At 33.7% G+C, this 16,211-nt stretch overlaps 2 protein-coding genes and 1 long non-coding RNA gene across 5 annotated transcripts; 2 read left to right on the forward strand and 1 right to left on the reverse strand.

Annotated features, from left to right (window-relative positions):
* Positions 1–209: 209 nt before the first annotated feature.
* LOC132179346 (lipase 1) lies at positions 210–7,067 on the reverse strand. Of its 2 annotated transcripts, XR_009439909.2 has the most exons (10): positions 6,805–7,067; positions 6,205–6,315; positions 5,317–5,457; positions 4,597–4,707; positions 4,365–4,508; positions 4,239–4,279; positions 4,067–4,143; positions 1,723–1,818; positions 657–1,464; positions 210–548 (listed from the first exon to the last, which is right to left on the reverse strand). XR_009439909.2 is itself a non-coding variant. In XM_059592050.2 (9 exons), exons 1-9 carry the CDS (start codon positions 7,030–7,032, stop codon positions 1,142–1,144), a joined length of 1,272 nt encoding a protein of 423 aa, XP_059448033.2. In that variant the 5' UTR covers positions 7,033–7,067; the 3' UTR covers positions 210–1,141. The 2 variants fall into 2 exon arrangements, 1 of the variants encoding a protein (XP_059448033.2); XM_059592050.2 differs by having other exon boundaries at positions 210–1,464.
* An 890-nt stretch (positions 7,068–7,957) lies between these two features.
* Positions 7,958–8,614, forward strand: LOC148586145 (uncharacterized). Its single transcript, XM_088515299.1, has one exon. The coding sequence runs from the start codon at positions 7,994–7,996 to the stop codon at positions 8,369–8,371; it is 378 nt and encodes a 125-aa protein (XP_088371425.1). The 5' UTR covers positions 7,958–7,993; the 3' UTR covers positions 8,372–8,614.
* A 4,163-nt stretch (positions 8,615–12,777) lies between these two features.
* Positions 12,778–14,438, forward strand: LOC148586146 (uncharacterized). Of its 2 annotated transcripts, none has more exons than XR_015911858.1 (2): positions 12,778–12,821; positions 14,155–14,438. It is a non-coding gene; the product is annotated as an uncharacterized LOC148586146 (long non-coding RNA). The 2 variants fall into 2 exon arrangements; XR_015911859.1 differs by lacking the exon at positions 12,778–12,821 and adding an exon at positions 13,620–13,643.
* Positions 14,439–16,211: the final 1,773 nt, after the last annotated feature.

Genomic DNA, 16,211 nt, shown 5'->3' on the forward strand with positions numbered 1-16,211 from the left:
TGTCCCTTCAAAATTAATGTGGTTTTTAAAATTACTATTAAATCAAAATTTAATTGTGATCTACTACAAATTTAATAGTAATTTTAAAAGTCACATCAATTTTGTCCTAACATCAATTTTGAGAGGACACAATGAGAATGTTTAGCATTACTCTGTAGTGTAATAAAAAAAAGAAAATAAAATGGCAAGTTTTTCCAATTTCTCCCAACTTCTAAACTAGCTTTACTAGAATTCATCTAAAGTAGGCGAGATTGGCTTTCTCCAAATATCACTTGATGCCTGTCAAAGCTAAATAAAAGCACATACTCATGCATGTTTAAATAGGGTATTGTGAATAAGTATTGCCTATAATTTAAAGAATCATTTGTGTGGTAGAGTTGCCTCACAAACACATAACTACAAATGAAAAACTGAAACAATCTAGCAGCAACAGGCCTAGGATGGAACCTGGCATCTTTGATGAGTAGCCTGATGCATTTGGAGACACCTTTACTGGACACTCATATGTCCTCTGATGAAGTTTCAGTTTCCTGCTATCCTGGTGGCTCCTTTGCAGTGCAGAAAAGTAATAAAAGATTATAAAGAGACAGTCATCATTGTTGTTTCTGCACAAAAAAAAGATTAAAAAGAGGTAGGTTAAGGATGCGGAAGCTTACAGTGACTATCCAAACTTCACATTGTTTCAAAAATTAGAGATATCTTTCTTCTCCTGTCTTTCTTCAAGCCAAACAGAAAATTCAGATTAAATGTAATAAATACTGGACAATCATCCTTGGACTAAATGGCATATCCTTCCTCCATAAACGAGGCACAGAGGGTGGGGCCACTAGTTCAACTCCGTACAGGTGATTGAGTTGTATATACCAAGCAAAAGAACTAATTTATAAAATACAGAAAAGTAATAAAACCTAATACCACTTTAATTTTGGCTCATAATATCACCATCAGACAGAGAAGGGGGATGGATATCATGACCTTTACGATTTATTTATTTTTTAAGCATGACCTTTACAATATATGTACAATATAGTTAGTCAAATACATCCATGCATTACCAATTTAAAGGAAAAAAAAAAAAAAAAAAAAAAAAAAGGAAAGTACTTCATCGGACCATACAATTTACATATTGCAAGCCAACATTTCAGAAACTACTAGACTTTCCCCATGACCTAAAAAACAAAATCATATGGTCAAAAAGATCTTTCTTTGCATTTACACTCAACACGAAATCTACATGACCATAGTTCTCAAGATAAAGCAACTCGGGTTTGGACTGCAATTCCTTGAGTGTGTGATGCACATCCATCACATCAGCTAAATCATCGTTGCCTCCGTAAGCCATCCATATTGGCAATGACTTGGGTATGTGGCCAAGATCAAATACAGGGGGTTTTGGCTGGCCATATAGCTTTAGGTTTTTGAATAGTCCATAGTCATACTTGGAAAAAGTACCCTTCCGAATCACTGCAAAACATAACGAGATTATTGTAAGCAAAACTGCAAGAAATCAGCAATGTCAAAAAAAATTATAATAAAATAAAAAATAAATAAAAATTGAAGCATTCTAATACATTAGCCTCAACACGTTTGCAACTAGAAAGTGTAAAACAAGCTTCTAAAAATTGAAACATAATGCATGAAGACCACTGGAATTCAGTCTTAATAAGGTTATAAAAATTGACTAATAAAGAAGGCTGCTAAAAGAAAACATCTGGAGCATACTTTGGAATAGATGACGCAAGTTCTTTGAAGATGACGGGTGAGGTACATATTCAAGATAGAAATCCACCCGCGAGTTATTGAAGCAACAATTCTTCCCTGCAATTGCATTGAAACAACTTCATCAGAAGTTAATAAATACACCTAAATATCAAGCATCTTAATATAGCACAAGAGCGCCTTCCGACTTTCGGTTTGCATAAGTTACCATATTGTTACTTTCATACACTGTAAGGTTTGAACTTGAGACTTACATCTACCTCACCCCGCTCCTATTAACCATATATAAAACTTGATTAAAAAAGAATAATAAAAACTATTTGGCCTTCCTTCCAGGAAATAGTAACAGCAAAAATGAGCTAACATTTGACATTAGAGCATCAATTGCATCAAGTAATGACGAATCCAGGAAATGGTTCTGGAAGATTTAAACTACCGAAACGCAAATTGGGAATATATAATAACATATTAAATACTAATCCCAATCAAGGGAAAACAAGTGAACGTATTATTTTCAGAGGGTTGCTCAGTGTTGAAACAGGTTGGCTATGCTATTTGTGCTTCATCTAACATGCGACAAGTACTTCAATCAGATGGTACTTTGATACAGTTCAGAAGGCAACCTTTTTCTCTTTTACTATAGGATAAAAATTTGTTTGTCTCGGTTAATTTTGGGACCCAACATTGGGTCTAGTGATCCTTCAACTATCACTAGCATCAGTCTTTGAATCTGCAGAAAGTATATTTTAATTGCTTGTAGCTCCACTGTTACCTTGATATGAACAATTACAATTGCTCAGGAATGTTCCAGATAAAGCCACTGCATTTGCTCCGCAGAAGGAATACAAAACCAGTATGGAGCATTCAAATTACACTGACTTAAACCTAACTACAGTAACAAGGGTCTTTTCACCTAAGCAAATAGACCTACCAAAATAATTAGTTTGATAAGCAGATGTTTCTCCCATAAATGTATCAAGGATCGGTAGGGAGATCTCATTTCCTATTCACTCTTTCTGGTACTTTCCTTTCCATGCTACAAATACTAGGAATAGAGAATCCATATGAAAGAAAAGTCTAACTGTTGGAATAATGTGCCATTATTATTTGCTTTGATACATTGCTGAATTAGGTGAAAGGTACAGAGAGTGGAATATTGATCAAGGATCCCATCAATTCAAATCCAATATATGCAGCTGGTCTAACTATTGTACCAACCAAATGATCCAAACAATTGTATACTCTGCAAATCTTCAATCTCTAGAAGTCCTGAGAAAGAAACCAGTGTAACAAGGAAAAGTAATCGGATGGGGTTGCAATCATCAATCTGATAACACACAGAATATGGCTTCTGTCCCACAAGATTGCAGAAGAAACTCACAAGAACAACTCCCTCCCCGCAGTTCTAAAACTTCATACCATAACTGGATATCTTTACATCCAAAAAGGGAGAAAAAGAAAAAGAAAACAAAAAATTTACCAGAATACAAAATAACTTCATCCAGAAGAAAATACTTCTAACTAGAGATTGCTGAATTTTATTATTCAGACCAAATTGGCTCAACTCATGGGCCAAAGTGATCATCATATGTCACATTTCATAGCATAGAAAATTCCAGTTAGCGGAACACTGATGTAAAATACAAATATTAGATTCAATATTAATCAAAAATAGTACATTACTAAAGATTTTATTAAATTTAGTCAGACATCTAGCACACCCTTTCCCCCCCTCCCCCATTCTTCCTCAAAAAGAATATATCAAATTTTTTTCCCTAACTGCCCCCCAATTCTCAAATTTTTATACCTACTTGTCCTGAATTATTCTGTTTGGGATGGGACTCAGCTTTAAAAGTTAAGCGAACATTACAGGTTTTGAAAAATGGGAACTTGACAAAGCCTTTATTCCAAACAATTTGGGTCTGCTTCACAGATCGCTTTGTTGACATTCAGCTCTATCTAGGGCCCACATCAATATAGAAACAGGATCCTAAAGTAAAAAAAATGTGATCAAGTTTCAAAAGATATTTTCATCAGTGAATTCAACTCATATTGAAGAAACTATTAGGTTGAAAAATTCACTGCTGGTTGACTTGCATGACCGAAGCCAGCAACATAGATATTTCCATGTAAAAAAAAGGTTGGAAGCTGAACACATTATGCCACATTAATCCTTGAAGAATAGATTGGAGAAAAATATTTCCATCAAACATGTCAAACTGAATGTGTGTGTGCATAGAACAATACGCAGATTGCACATATACAGTCAGATGCCCATGTCCTAACAAGCATATGCACACGTATACAAGCATGAAGAGAGAGAGAGAGAGAGAGAGAATAGAAGAACCTGTTATGGTATTTAGCAAGTCATTGCAGTCTACATGGCCGTCACATATGGAATCCATGAGGTTGACTCCCCAATCACTGAAGATTATGTACAGCACAAAAAAATTAAATGGTAAAGCCTCAATTTTAAGCAAAAGAGGAAGAAAAAGAATAGGATAGAAGTAGTTTAAAACCTTCTAAAGTTCAGTTGATGAATGCCCATGGCAAGAATCATCTGTCCAAAACAAATACATCTACAATCATTTTTAACACCAGAAACCATTTCTACAATGTCATTCAACAAAGCAGATGATGAATACCTGATCAAGATGCATATTAACCATTCTAAGTACAAATGGGGCAGTGATATGCTCCAAGTATGATATGGGAGACAGAAGAGCAGCAGCTTCAACCATTTCCACTATATCTGGCTGAGTGAAAGCAGCCAAAGACATGATTGTACCCTGCAAAGAATGAAAATAAGTTAAGTTTATAGGTAAGCAAGCAGCCAAAAGGCAAGAGGTGTATAAGGTAAAAGAAGAGGTGCAACACCTGTGAGTGTCCAACAACAAAAATTTTGGTGTTAGTTATCGAATTTATGTAGCATATCATATCTGTAAGATCATACAGAGCAAGTTCCTGCCAACTCCAATCCCAAAAATCCTGCAAGAAAAACGGAAGCTTAGTATAGTCGCATTACAGAAGCAGAACATGATTTAGAAACTGCAAGTATAAGCATTCCTGATTAAACTGCCATGCAACATAATTACAGTCTCAGGACACTAGTCAATCCTCAGACAAGCTTATGCTGAGATATAAATCAACATGAATATATTAGAATCATGAGAAAAAAAGGACTTAAGAAATCCTTATATAGCAAAGAGCTTTTCAAGATAAATTGATACTGATAATCTCACTGCAAATTTGAGTATCAATATGTACTCCTTTTTTGATCCCCTTCATCCTCTCCCTCGCTCCTGTTTAATAGTTCAATGCTCAACCCTGCCAGAGTGATTCAGGAATAATGGTGTGCTGACCTATTTCAATTTCTCCATAATTTGTTGATAATATTTACACACAGTTATCATACTCTGTAGCTCCATAATGTTTCATATTGTGCTCCTACCTATTTTATTAACAAAATGCAAGGAATTAATCAGCAGAAGAACCAGACTTTTTACATGCAATTTACAGGCACTCCACTAGGAGCACAACCTACCTTAAAGACACTGGAAAATAACTTAACAATATAAGAGAGATGTGCCATGTAACCTTATCTTTCTCAGACAAACATATATGCCCATGACTCCAACGTGTTCCACGCACATTTCCTACCCAAACATCAAAACCATTATCTGCAAGGATGAAGCCCAACGATTGCTCTGAAGAATCCAGAAACCATACATCACCTCCCTGTTTGTATTTGAAATTTAGGAAACAATGAGATCAAGTAAAGCCAGTGTACAAGTTTAACTCAATGGTTTTAAGTACATAATCCCATTGTTGAAAACTTATATTGGAAGAACAATTTTTCAAGCCACTTTAAGGCACATTTTCCAAACTTACTGTATAGAACTGTTGCAATCACCAAGGGTAGGACAATTTAATCTTTCCCAATGGCATACAGTTGAGTTTCATCTAAAAATAGTGTCCAAATTCATGGTTGTAACAAGTGGTAAACGTAAAAAAACTTATAGCAATAAAGACATTTGAATTTGAAAACACACATACAGTCAGAGAACACTGCCTTGAAAGAAGCAGTATAGGCCTCAACATATAATGACGGGAACATTTTTTTCTGAAGAATTGTTGCTTCAACACCAGAAGAACCCTTTTAAATAACTATCAGAACATAAAATTTAAAGAAACAACACCAGTAGTGAGGACCGAGTAAAGAAACATAGATTCATGACCACCAGTATATTGCATACGAAGTTCCATTTTTGAGACCAAGTAAGCTATATAAAGTCATTAGTAGCAAGAGTGAAAGATTTGTTGCGAACTGAATCAAGCACTCCAACTTGCATAACAATATCAATTCTAACTTCATCCAATTTTTATACCCATAAAACCATTTCAAAGATTTCAATTTTTTCTTTTCTTTTCCAATTTCGGGCCAATTGGGATATAGATGTAGCGAAAAAGATTGAGCAAGCTCACCATGAAAAGCCCATGCTGAAGCAGAACCGGAGGACCCCGCTGTTCATTTATATCCCCAGCACGAGACGACACGCGCTGAAGGGCCAATAAATAACCATCCTTTGTTTGAACCTAAGAATACAAGAAAACTTCAAATTTAAGTTTAAGCTAACGACGATTTAAATAATCAAAACAAGACTAGGTCACTAGAAAACTCAAAGAAACCAAAGCAAGTAAAATCCCAACCCCTATTCCACACTTCCACCACAAATTTCAAGGACAACTTTTGAATTGCTCACAAATTTTACCACAGAATGGAGATAGATGGTAAGGCTATTTGACTCCCAAGAAAATTGAGGAAAAGAAAAGCAACAATTACCAAACAAGATTCCAAAATCCAAAAGCTCAATTTAACTCAGAAAGTCTTACCTGAGTTAATTAATTTTGTTTTTTTTGTTCCAGTAAAGAGAATCAATAGCTCTGAGCTTTCCATTTTCTTTCATTTTCCTCCAGTTTCTCACAAACCAAACGAACGGTGACTAAAACAAAGAATCCTACTCTACTCTTCAATTAAAATACAAATTGACGAGAGAGAGAGAGAGAGCGAGAGAGAGGGAGTACCGTGTGCTCGGAGCAATGGTATCCAGCGGGCCGAATGAGGTGCGCGCACAAAGTATCGTTTGTCGGTCGGAGGCGGAAACTAGCATTTCCGTTGAGGCTGACGGCTAACTGTGCGGGGATCTGGGAGTAGAAACTGAGGAGGAAGGCCAGCACTCCCAGCACTGACCTCGCCATTCTCAGAGATCGGAGTGGGCGGGAAGGGAGGGCAAAGGCAAGGGAAGCGACCATGTCTATTTGATTTTGGTATCCCAACGACAAATGCAAACCACGTTTTTATTCCTAACTAACTCTGTATTAGTTATGGATAAAAGGAACATAGCCTCTCAAAATAGAACCAATTTTTAAAATTATTATTAAATTAAAATTTAAATCATAAGAAAAATTAGTTCGGACCATAATATTAATATTGGGAAATAAAATCAAAATATTAAGTAAGAGTAATGCTACGACCTACAAATCACAATTTTATTTCACAATATTGCGTTAGTCTCAACTAACTTTTTAGATTTTTATTTTTATTAGCGATAATCCATTTAGTTCAATAGTTAATTTAAATATTAAATAAGATACAAAAGAAACTATGGAAGTAATTTGCAAAACTGAATTACTTGTCTTCAAAGCAAAAATGGTCGTCATCCACTTTAGTTTTGATATTGACATCCTTTGTAATATATTTATTCATAAAATTATCAAAAACCCAAATTTTATATAATTACATTTTTTAAAAAAATAAAAAAATTACACGTTTTGAAATCGTGAAATCATAGGGGCTATTAGATCTTGCTTCAGAACCGCTATGAACTTAGATAATTAATTAGCTAACCAAACAGAGATTATTAGAAATGTTTGGTAACCAAAACCAATTACTTGCACTCAAGTGTAACTAAATGAAGAAACCCCAACAACCCTTCAGCGTTGCATATAATATTTAATGAAAGTTGGGTAAGGAGCTGACCTAACAACGGGAAAACTCATCGAGGGTCTTCCAGTTTTTTCCTAACCATAAGCCTGAGGATCATCAGAAACCAACCAACCCTGCATGCACGCATGCATGGTGAACAACCTCGTATCGTACGTACGCGTCGGCGTCGGCGTCCATCTCCCTATATAAACCCGACGATGATAGCCTTCATTTCCACCACCATTCAAACCCAAGAGAACTTCTCTGCCTTGTGAATTTCCTTCAGTCATGGCGCCCTCTCGCAACTTCTTCATCTTAGCTTTCTTCATTGTCTTCAACTTCTCCAGCATGATCAACAGCAGCTTGGCCGCTCGCCATCTCTTACAAACAACGCCGGTGGTGCCAACTTTGCCCAAACCAACATTGCCGCCTTTGCCTACAATACCAACATTGCCACAGCCAACGCAGCCAACTTTGCCGACGACTCAACCGTCGCTGCCGATACCGACAACTCTGCCTCCATTTCCGACCTTGCCCACCAGCCCAACAATCCCAAAGGTCACCTTGCCACCATTTCCAACCCTTCCCTCCTTCCCAACTATTCCAACTACATTTCCTTCCATCCCATTCCTCTCATCACCACCGCCTGCAACCAAAAGCCCTTGAATTATGATCAACAACAGACACCTGCAACCGCATATGGCATAAATGGATCACTTTGCTGTTTGAATTTCTATGGATTCTATACATTTATCTAAGCCTTTATTTATTTCAGTCGAAGTTGTGTGCTTGACCTATGCTGTCAGCAACGTCTTTTTTTTATTGCTGCATTTCATTGTATGGAAATACAGTCTTTTATTATTAGAATTAATATCCCATTGTATGGAAATTACTTGCTGTTCTTATATATATTCTATTTAGTAATTTTACTTCGTTCTCTCTTATTCAAGCTGTATGAATTCATATATAGTGATGATATAAAAAATGTAAGTATTAAAAACCAGGCTAAAATCAAATTTAGTGTTTAGGGTTTTGTACTATCTCAATTGAATATATAATAGGATTCCAATCTATAACATGAATTAATTATAAAAGATAGTGTTGCACAATAAATGTTGATTAACAAATTACTATAGTCCCATTAAAGGCATGCACTGAAGCTGAGAAGTTGATCAGGGTGCAACCATCAATGACCCATGAACACAGTTGTTGAACTATAACTAGAAGCTCATGAATTGGGTTCGCAGGGGACCCTAGACCGGCAATCCACGACAATGGGTGTCAATTGATCAGTACATGGTCATATACGTGTACCCCAAAATGCACAATGATGAGTACATGATCATGTACTACAAAAACACATAACGATCGGGCAATTAATTAGTGTATAATCATGTACCAAAGAATATTATAGTGGGCACGCAATTGGTTAAGCATGTAGCCATATGCCCCATACTAGATTGAACCATTGGATATGTGGGTGTGAAAAATATGATGTGTTTATATGAAATGAGAGTCTCTACTATCAAATTCTGATGTAAATTAGTCCTTTTACATAGTAGTGTCAATACGATTATGGTTAGAGGTTATTGGCAATAACCGCTAATCGTAACCGCCTTGGTGGTTATGAGATTTTACTAATCGCAATCGCTAACTGCTAGGCGGTTAGCGGTTAGCGGTTAGCTACTAACCACCGGTTAGCGATTAGTGAAATAGATAACCGTCCGCTAACCGATTTTTCAAAATTAGGCTTTTTTGGGTTTTTTAGGCTTTTTTTACTACTGTAGCATTTTTTACCCTCATTTGTTTTTTGTATTTTTAGTGTCTTCTTAGGTCCAATTGCTATAAAAATAGCTCATATTGAAAAATAAAAAATATTTGACCCCAATTTACGTTTACTTGTACTTAATCATAACTGGTTAACTTAAAAAAAAAAAAAAAAAAAAAAAAAAAAAAAAAAAAAAAAAATTAACACAACATATAAAAAAAGTTCAACACAACATATAAAAGAAGTTCAAATAAAACATATGATATATATGATTATATGTATTATTTGTTATTATATAATCATACGATTTAATGGTCAATTCATCATGTGATATATATATATATAGTGATAATATTACTAAAATTAGAATGGTAATACATTAATACTTAAATTATGTTTATAAGTAACACAATGTTTAATCCAATGTCAATTACTTAATTTGATATTATACGAATTACATTATCATTACTGAATCATATGATTAAGTATTGATATTATACATTTATATTATTTATATGCATATATGTATAATTATAATTTATAACATATATAGACTTATAAGTTTATAACATACATTGGAACTAAGTCTCTAGGTACTTAAGTGTTGTATTAGTATGAATTGGTATACTTATGACTAATGTCATATTATATATGTATAATTTGTTATTATATAATCATATAAATTAGAATGATAATACATTAATACTTCAATTGTGGTTATAAGTAACACATTATTGAATCTAATGCAAATTACTTAATTTGATATTGTACGAATCACATTATCATTATATATTAATAATATGATTAACTTGAATAAAGTATTTGAATTGTCATTGAATCATATGATTAAGTATTGATCTTATACATTTATATTATTCATATACATATATGTATAATTATAATTTATAACATATATAGACTTATAAGTTTATAACATACATTGGAACTAAGTCTCTAGATACTTAATTGTTGTATTAGTATGAATTGGTATACTTATGTGTTATGTCATATTATATATGTATAATTTGTTATTATGTAATCAAATAATTTAATGATCAATTGATCATGTGATATAATCATATAAATTATAGTGATAATATATTAATACTCAAATTGTGATTTAATTATCTAAAAAAAAAATTATGATTTAATGATCAAGTGATTATGTTATATGTATAAATATTATTATAATTATAATTATAATTATAAAAATATATTATATAAAAAGGTGGTTAGTTGTAACATCCCCAGCCCGTTAAGGCTGAGTTTGCCATTTTTCTTCTTTTTACAACAAAAGTTCTTGCAAAGATCTATAAGGTCTATCAGAGTACTTGATTTTAAAGGATACGATAAATGTATAAAACATTATTCAAGAGATTTTATTACAAGCGAAATTAGAAAACATTAAACTTTAGTTGCGGAATATCATATTATTACAATAATTGATATGAAAAGACTTTGAAAGTTAATAATTATTCCCGCCCCCATTCCGGCCTTCTATTCTAGCGTCCTTTCTACCTGAAAACAAGAAATAAAACTGAATGAGCCCAAAGGGGGCCCAGCAAATAAAATCCACAACCATAAATAGTTTTGTTCCTTATTCTCAGTTTTGATAATTGTTTTTACAAATAAATATACATCCAGCCATAATAATAATACATGTATGTACGGTTGCATCTTCCGTAGCATATACGTATTATTACATCTATTATTAGATCATCGTCATAAATCATCTTTATAAATCATCATCATAATGCATCGCTATAAATCATCATTGTAAATCATCATAATATATCATCGTTGTAAATCATCATAGTAAATCATCGTTGAAATTATATTATCATTTTCTCATATTAGGGCCCATGTACACTATTACCCCTGTGTATGAGGGCTGCGGGTCATTGTGACCATGGCACTGAACTGTGGCCTCAGTCATGCCCGACCGTTAATTAATTCTTTTCTTGGTGCACTCAACGGTCATGTTGATGGAATACCACTTTCTAGCATAGCCTCCGTCAGTGATTTCGCCTCCATCCGAGTATCGGTACAGAACTCCTCTCATTTTTACTTATCTTGGGGCAAAAAATACTCTCCTCCATACATGTGCCCTCATTTGATAACATTTAACTCATTTCTTGTACTTTTCTTTGTACTTCTTTTGATGCATCTTAGGGCAACATGTAAGAGGGTTTATCATTATTCTTCTTTCTTATAATCATCATAATTTCTTAACTTTCTTTTCTCAAAAAAATAGAAACTTTTCCAAATATAAACTTGTTGTACTTAGAAAGAATTTAAAGGAATAGAAACATTCTGAATAATTCTTTTAGAAATCCTTCATGCATGCAACATATCTCCATGACAGGTAATGTAACGACCTAGATTTTAAAACTCTTATTTAAATAATATTAAATAAATTAAAAATATAATCGATAAATTAGAATAATGATATGTGGATTAATGATATTAAATAACTATTTAGTGTTAAAGGTATATTACATTGATTTTTGACCTCTTATGTATATTACTTCAATTCTAAAAGTTTAGCTTCACTAATATGTTTATGGGCATAATCAAACCCAATCTAGTGAATAAATTATTTATATTGGTGTTTAGCAAAGTCATAAATTAATTTGAAGCTTTTCAGTTTTTTAGCCTAAAAAGCAATGCCTTAATTTTCATACTGTCTAAATGAGATTAAAACTGCTAAAGAAAGATACCAAGGCTAGCCACCTTTGTTGAAAGCTTAAAGTCTTCTAGTAATGATAGTTATAGTAAATATCATGATTATAATGATTTAATAAGACAAGTGGCCAAGTGGGAATGCAAATAGTTAAAGCCTAAGTTGAATTGGAAACTTTGTATAGGCCAAAAATAGACTTAAACGAACTCGGATGAAGTCGAACTTAAAATATAAAATGTTTGTCTCGGAGTCCTCTATCTACTCTCAAAATTTCATGTCAATCGGAATAGGTTTGGACATTGAAAAAAGGATCGGAATACACTGCCCTCATTTTGGACGAAAATACTATTTGGTATAGAGCATGAAATATGGACTAGGTTCATTCTTTTGGTTAAATCCATCTCAACCCTTAGATCAAAGGTTTAAAAATAAATCCTAACCATTCATTCTCTTATAAATAGAGCCTAAGCTATAGTCACTTTCACTTTCACTTAAGTTTTTACAATCTTAGAACAAGTAAAATTGTTTGCTCCTCCTTTCATTTTATTTCTTAGTTCTAGTCAAATACCATATAGCCTAGATCTTTCTTATAGTGTTCAAGCGTTTTTCTAAAACTAGATACCTAGAGAAGATTTGGTGGAGTTTTACTTCTAAAGGATTATTGGGTAAGTGTTTCTTGTATAAATATCATGATTTATTGCTTTTATTACTTGTCATCATTTAATTGTTTAAAGACCCAATAAGCGTATAATGTAAAATAAAGTAATGGATACAAATGAACTAATAATAAAGAGTTAGTGGACAAAATCAATTAAGGACTTATAATATTATCTATATATTATTTACTTTACAGTATTTACATTCAGTCATTTCTTTTATGTCATTTAAATTTCTGTTCATATTTCTGACGGTAAGGACCATTTGATCTCATCCCCGAAATATGCATTATTTACATTCAGTTATTTCTTTTATGTCATTTAAATTTCTGTTCATATTTCTGGCGGTAAGGACCATTTGATCTCATCCCTGAAATATGCATTATTTACATTCAGTTATTTCTTTTATGTCATTTAAATTTTAATTCATATTTTTGGCGGTCATCCCCAGAATATGAATTCAGTATTTACATTCAGTCATTTCTTTTATTGTCATTTAAATTTTGATTCATACTTTGGTAGGTACGGACCATTGGTCTCATCTCCAAAATATGAGTTATGTTTTATATATATTATTTATAATACTTGTTTGTATTTAGTGATACTGGCCATTAGCCTCGTCACCAAAAATGAATTCAGGCCTAAAGCTAGTTATAAGTAACTATCTTAGATTAATATAATAAAATGAGTAAGTAAAGATGAAGTGACGGATAATAAATAAATATAAAAGATGAGAGTCTTTAAACAATGATATTATTGGAGAATGAACTAAGTATTGTTTGTATGTATGTATTATATGCAGAAGAGGAGCAGAATACTACACTAAGGAGAGTAAGTATGAATATACTTACTGAGTACTAGCTTTGTTTTATTGTTATAGGAATTCTTATTTTGTCTTATTGATATAATTTTGCAATACAACTGCTGCATAATGTGTCTAATAAAATGGGCTGATAAGATAGCCACCTTAAGAACAAGCTGGGTGGATTGCCGCGAGAAACTGTCGGTATCTCAGTGGATGGGGGTATATAACCGTCCAACAGGCCTAATATATAACTAAGCTGGGGCGGTGTAGTTGCCAGCACCAAACAGGTAAACCTCTAAAGTGTGACGGACATAACGGACGTAAGCGGGCTGAGAGCTCATGAGAAGAGGTCTGAAGAAAGATTATCATAAAACACAAACTAATCTGTCATTACGCTGCATTCACAACTCATTCATTATTATATATTTTAGTCTTTAATCTTATTTGTTCAAACTAGTCTTTTTAGTCTTTATATCTAGGAAAATAGATTACTCACTTGTTTGCCTATGTAAATATGATAACGTCATCTTTACATAGATCTTGATGCAGGGATAGAAAGTGAGGACGATGGTCCTTTTACTGGTTTTGATGGTTGATAGACCATCTGCTGCAGGATTTATGCTTACTCTATGGAGCAAGTCTCATTTATGTTAATCGCTTTTATTATGTATGGTGATGTGTGTAAACTTAATAGATATTACTATGTTAATTTAGGTGCCGTCTGTGGCATATATTTGGTACACCTAGTGTGTACATATGTTGTAATGAAAACCATGTTTCTATTTTATTTAATAATATATCACCTCGAGGTATTTCAGTCAGCTCAACTGTATTGTGTAAGTTATTCCTAGGTCATAGAAAAAGAAAAAAATATACATACTCCGCTGTAAGATTGTATTTTCTAAAGTTGCAGCGTCACGACTTCGATATTTGCTAGTTCAAATATCGGGGCGTTACAGGTAAATAAAATAATCATTTACAGTTTGATACAAGAATAAATAAATAGCATGACATGAAGTAATTTTAGAAGGGGTAGTGAATTTACTTACTTCTAGACTGAAGCTAAAAAGTGGTCTGAATGATCTAGTTGCTCCAATCTGACTAACATTACTAGTATATCTTTCAAACTAATATCTCAAGTCCGTTCTCTCGCGTGTTCTTTCTTTCTTGCAACGCTTTGTCTTGCCCTTTCTCTCTCTGTTTCGTGTAAACACTTTCAGAAAGAAGAAAGACCGAGTAGAAAACGGAAGAAGGAAGAATATGTGGAAGAGAGGATATGAGTGGTGAAAATTGTGAAGGGGAAGAGCTCTATTTATAGGAAAAAAAACAAATACTATTCCGCCTTTCATTTACAATTCTACTTCATTTACTATTTCACCTACCAAATACTATTATACCTACCATTTACTATTTTACCTACCAAATACTATTATACCTACCATTTACTATTTTACCTACCCTATACTATTCTACCTACCAATCTCTAATTACCATTCATACAATATCATAAATTCCTCAAGAATTAACATCATTGCCTAATATGAATATTAATATAATCATAGCATCAAATTAATATTTCTAAAATAAGACTTTCAAAATCTGAGGTGCTACATTAGCGGTTACGGTTAGTAAACCCAATAACCTCTAACAGCTAACCACAAAGCGGTTAGGCGGTTAGCAGTTAATGCGGTTAAGTGGTTAAGCGGTTAACGGTTAGCAGTTATAGCGGATAGTGGTTAGCGGATGGTTTTTAACCGCTCGCATTGACACCCCTACTTTTACAATATCTAATCAACATTTGACACATCATCAATTTAAGAAAAATGCAAAAAATGAAAGTAAGAACAAATACACCGGATCAAAGAACTAAAACACCCCTCACCGTCCAAACCCAGCCGTGGATCTCACCGGCAATGACCCACCTCAAAAACCGTTTCTAATGCCTCAAAGCTCGTTTTTGGATTCAAATTTAAAACCTATAGATGGAAGGTTAACCATTTAAAGATTTTATCGCCCTAAAGGCCGAAAAAGGTGAATCACGGTGCTAGAGGAGGTCACTAATTGCACCGGAGGAGGTGACTCACGGCTAGGTCACGCCAGACCCACTGGCAGAGAAGAAGAGAAAGTGGGAGAGAAGAGAAGAAGAAGATATAAAATTTTCGGTGAAAATGAACAGGAGAAGAAGAGAGAAGAAGAGAAAGTAGGAGAAAAAGAAAAAATTCAATGTTTTTGCTTCTATTCTATCAGGTGTAACTAGTTAGCTAATGTATACACCTTCTATTGGATACTGCAAAACATCACTTTTGCAGATAGACTTGATAAAAGGTTTTCCCATATGAAATATGCTCTTTTTAAATGGAATGAAGTAGGTAAACCCAATAACAAAACTATGCGGGCTAAGGCCCAAAGTGGCCAATACTACGCAGTCAATATCATACTACCTAGTATGGAGTCATGCACCCCAAATTGTACAGGGCAATTGATCATCATGTACCCCAAATATATACTGGTCAACTGGTTATGTAACCCAAACTATATAAGGCAATTGGCCATAACCCAAAATTACACTGGGTAATTGACCATCTACCCTGGAT

The sequence above is a fragment of the Corylus avellana genome, chromosome 4, assembly GCF_965113065.1.
Source record: "Corylus avellana chromosome 4, dhCorAvel1.hap1.2, whole genome shotgun sequence".
NCBI lineage: Eukaryota > Viridiplantae > Streptophyta > Magnoliopsida > Fagales > Betulaceae > Corylus > Corylus avellana.

Coding starts and splice junctions, on each gene's coding strand:
- LOC132179346 (XM_059592050.2), bottom strand. CDS start 7,032: ATGGTCGCTTCCCTTGCCTTTGCCCTCCCTTCCCGCCCACTCCGATCT. Junction 4,708..5,316: donor GTTTGTCTGAGAAAGATAAG/GTTACATGGCAC, acceptor TTTTTCTTGCAG/GATTTTTGGGATTGGAGTTG. Junction 4,280..4,364: donor TTAATATGCATCTTGATCAG/GTATTCATCATC, acceptor TGTTTTGGACAG/ATGATTCTTGCCATGGGCAT.
- LOC148586145 (XM_088515299.1), top strand. CDS start 7,994: ATGGCGCCCTCTCGCAACTTCTTCATCTTAGCTTTCTTCATTGTCTTC.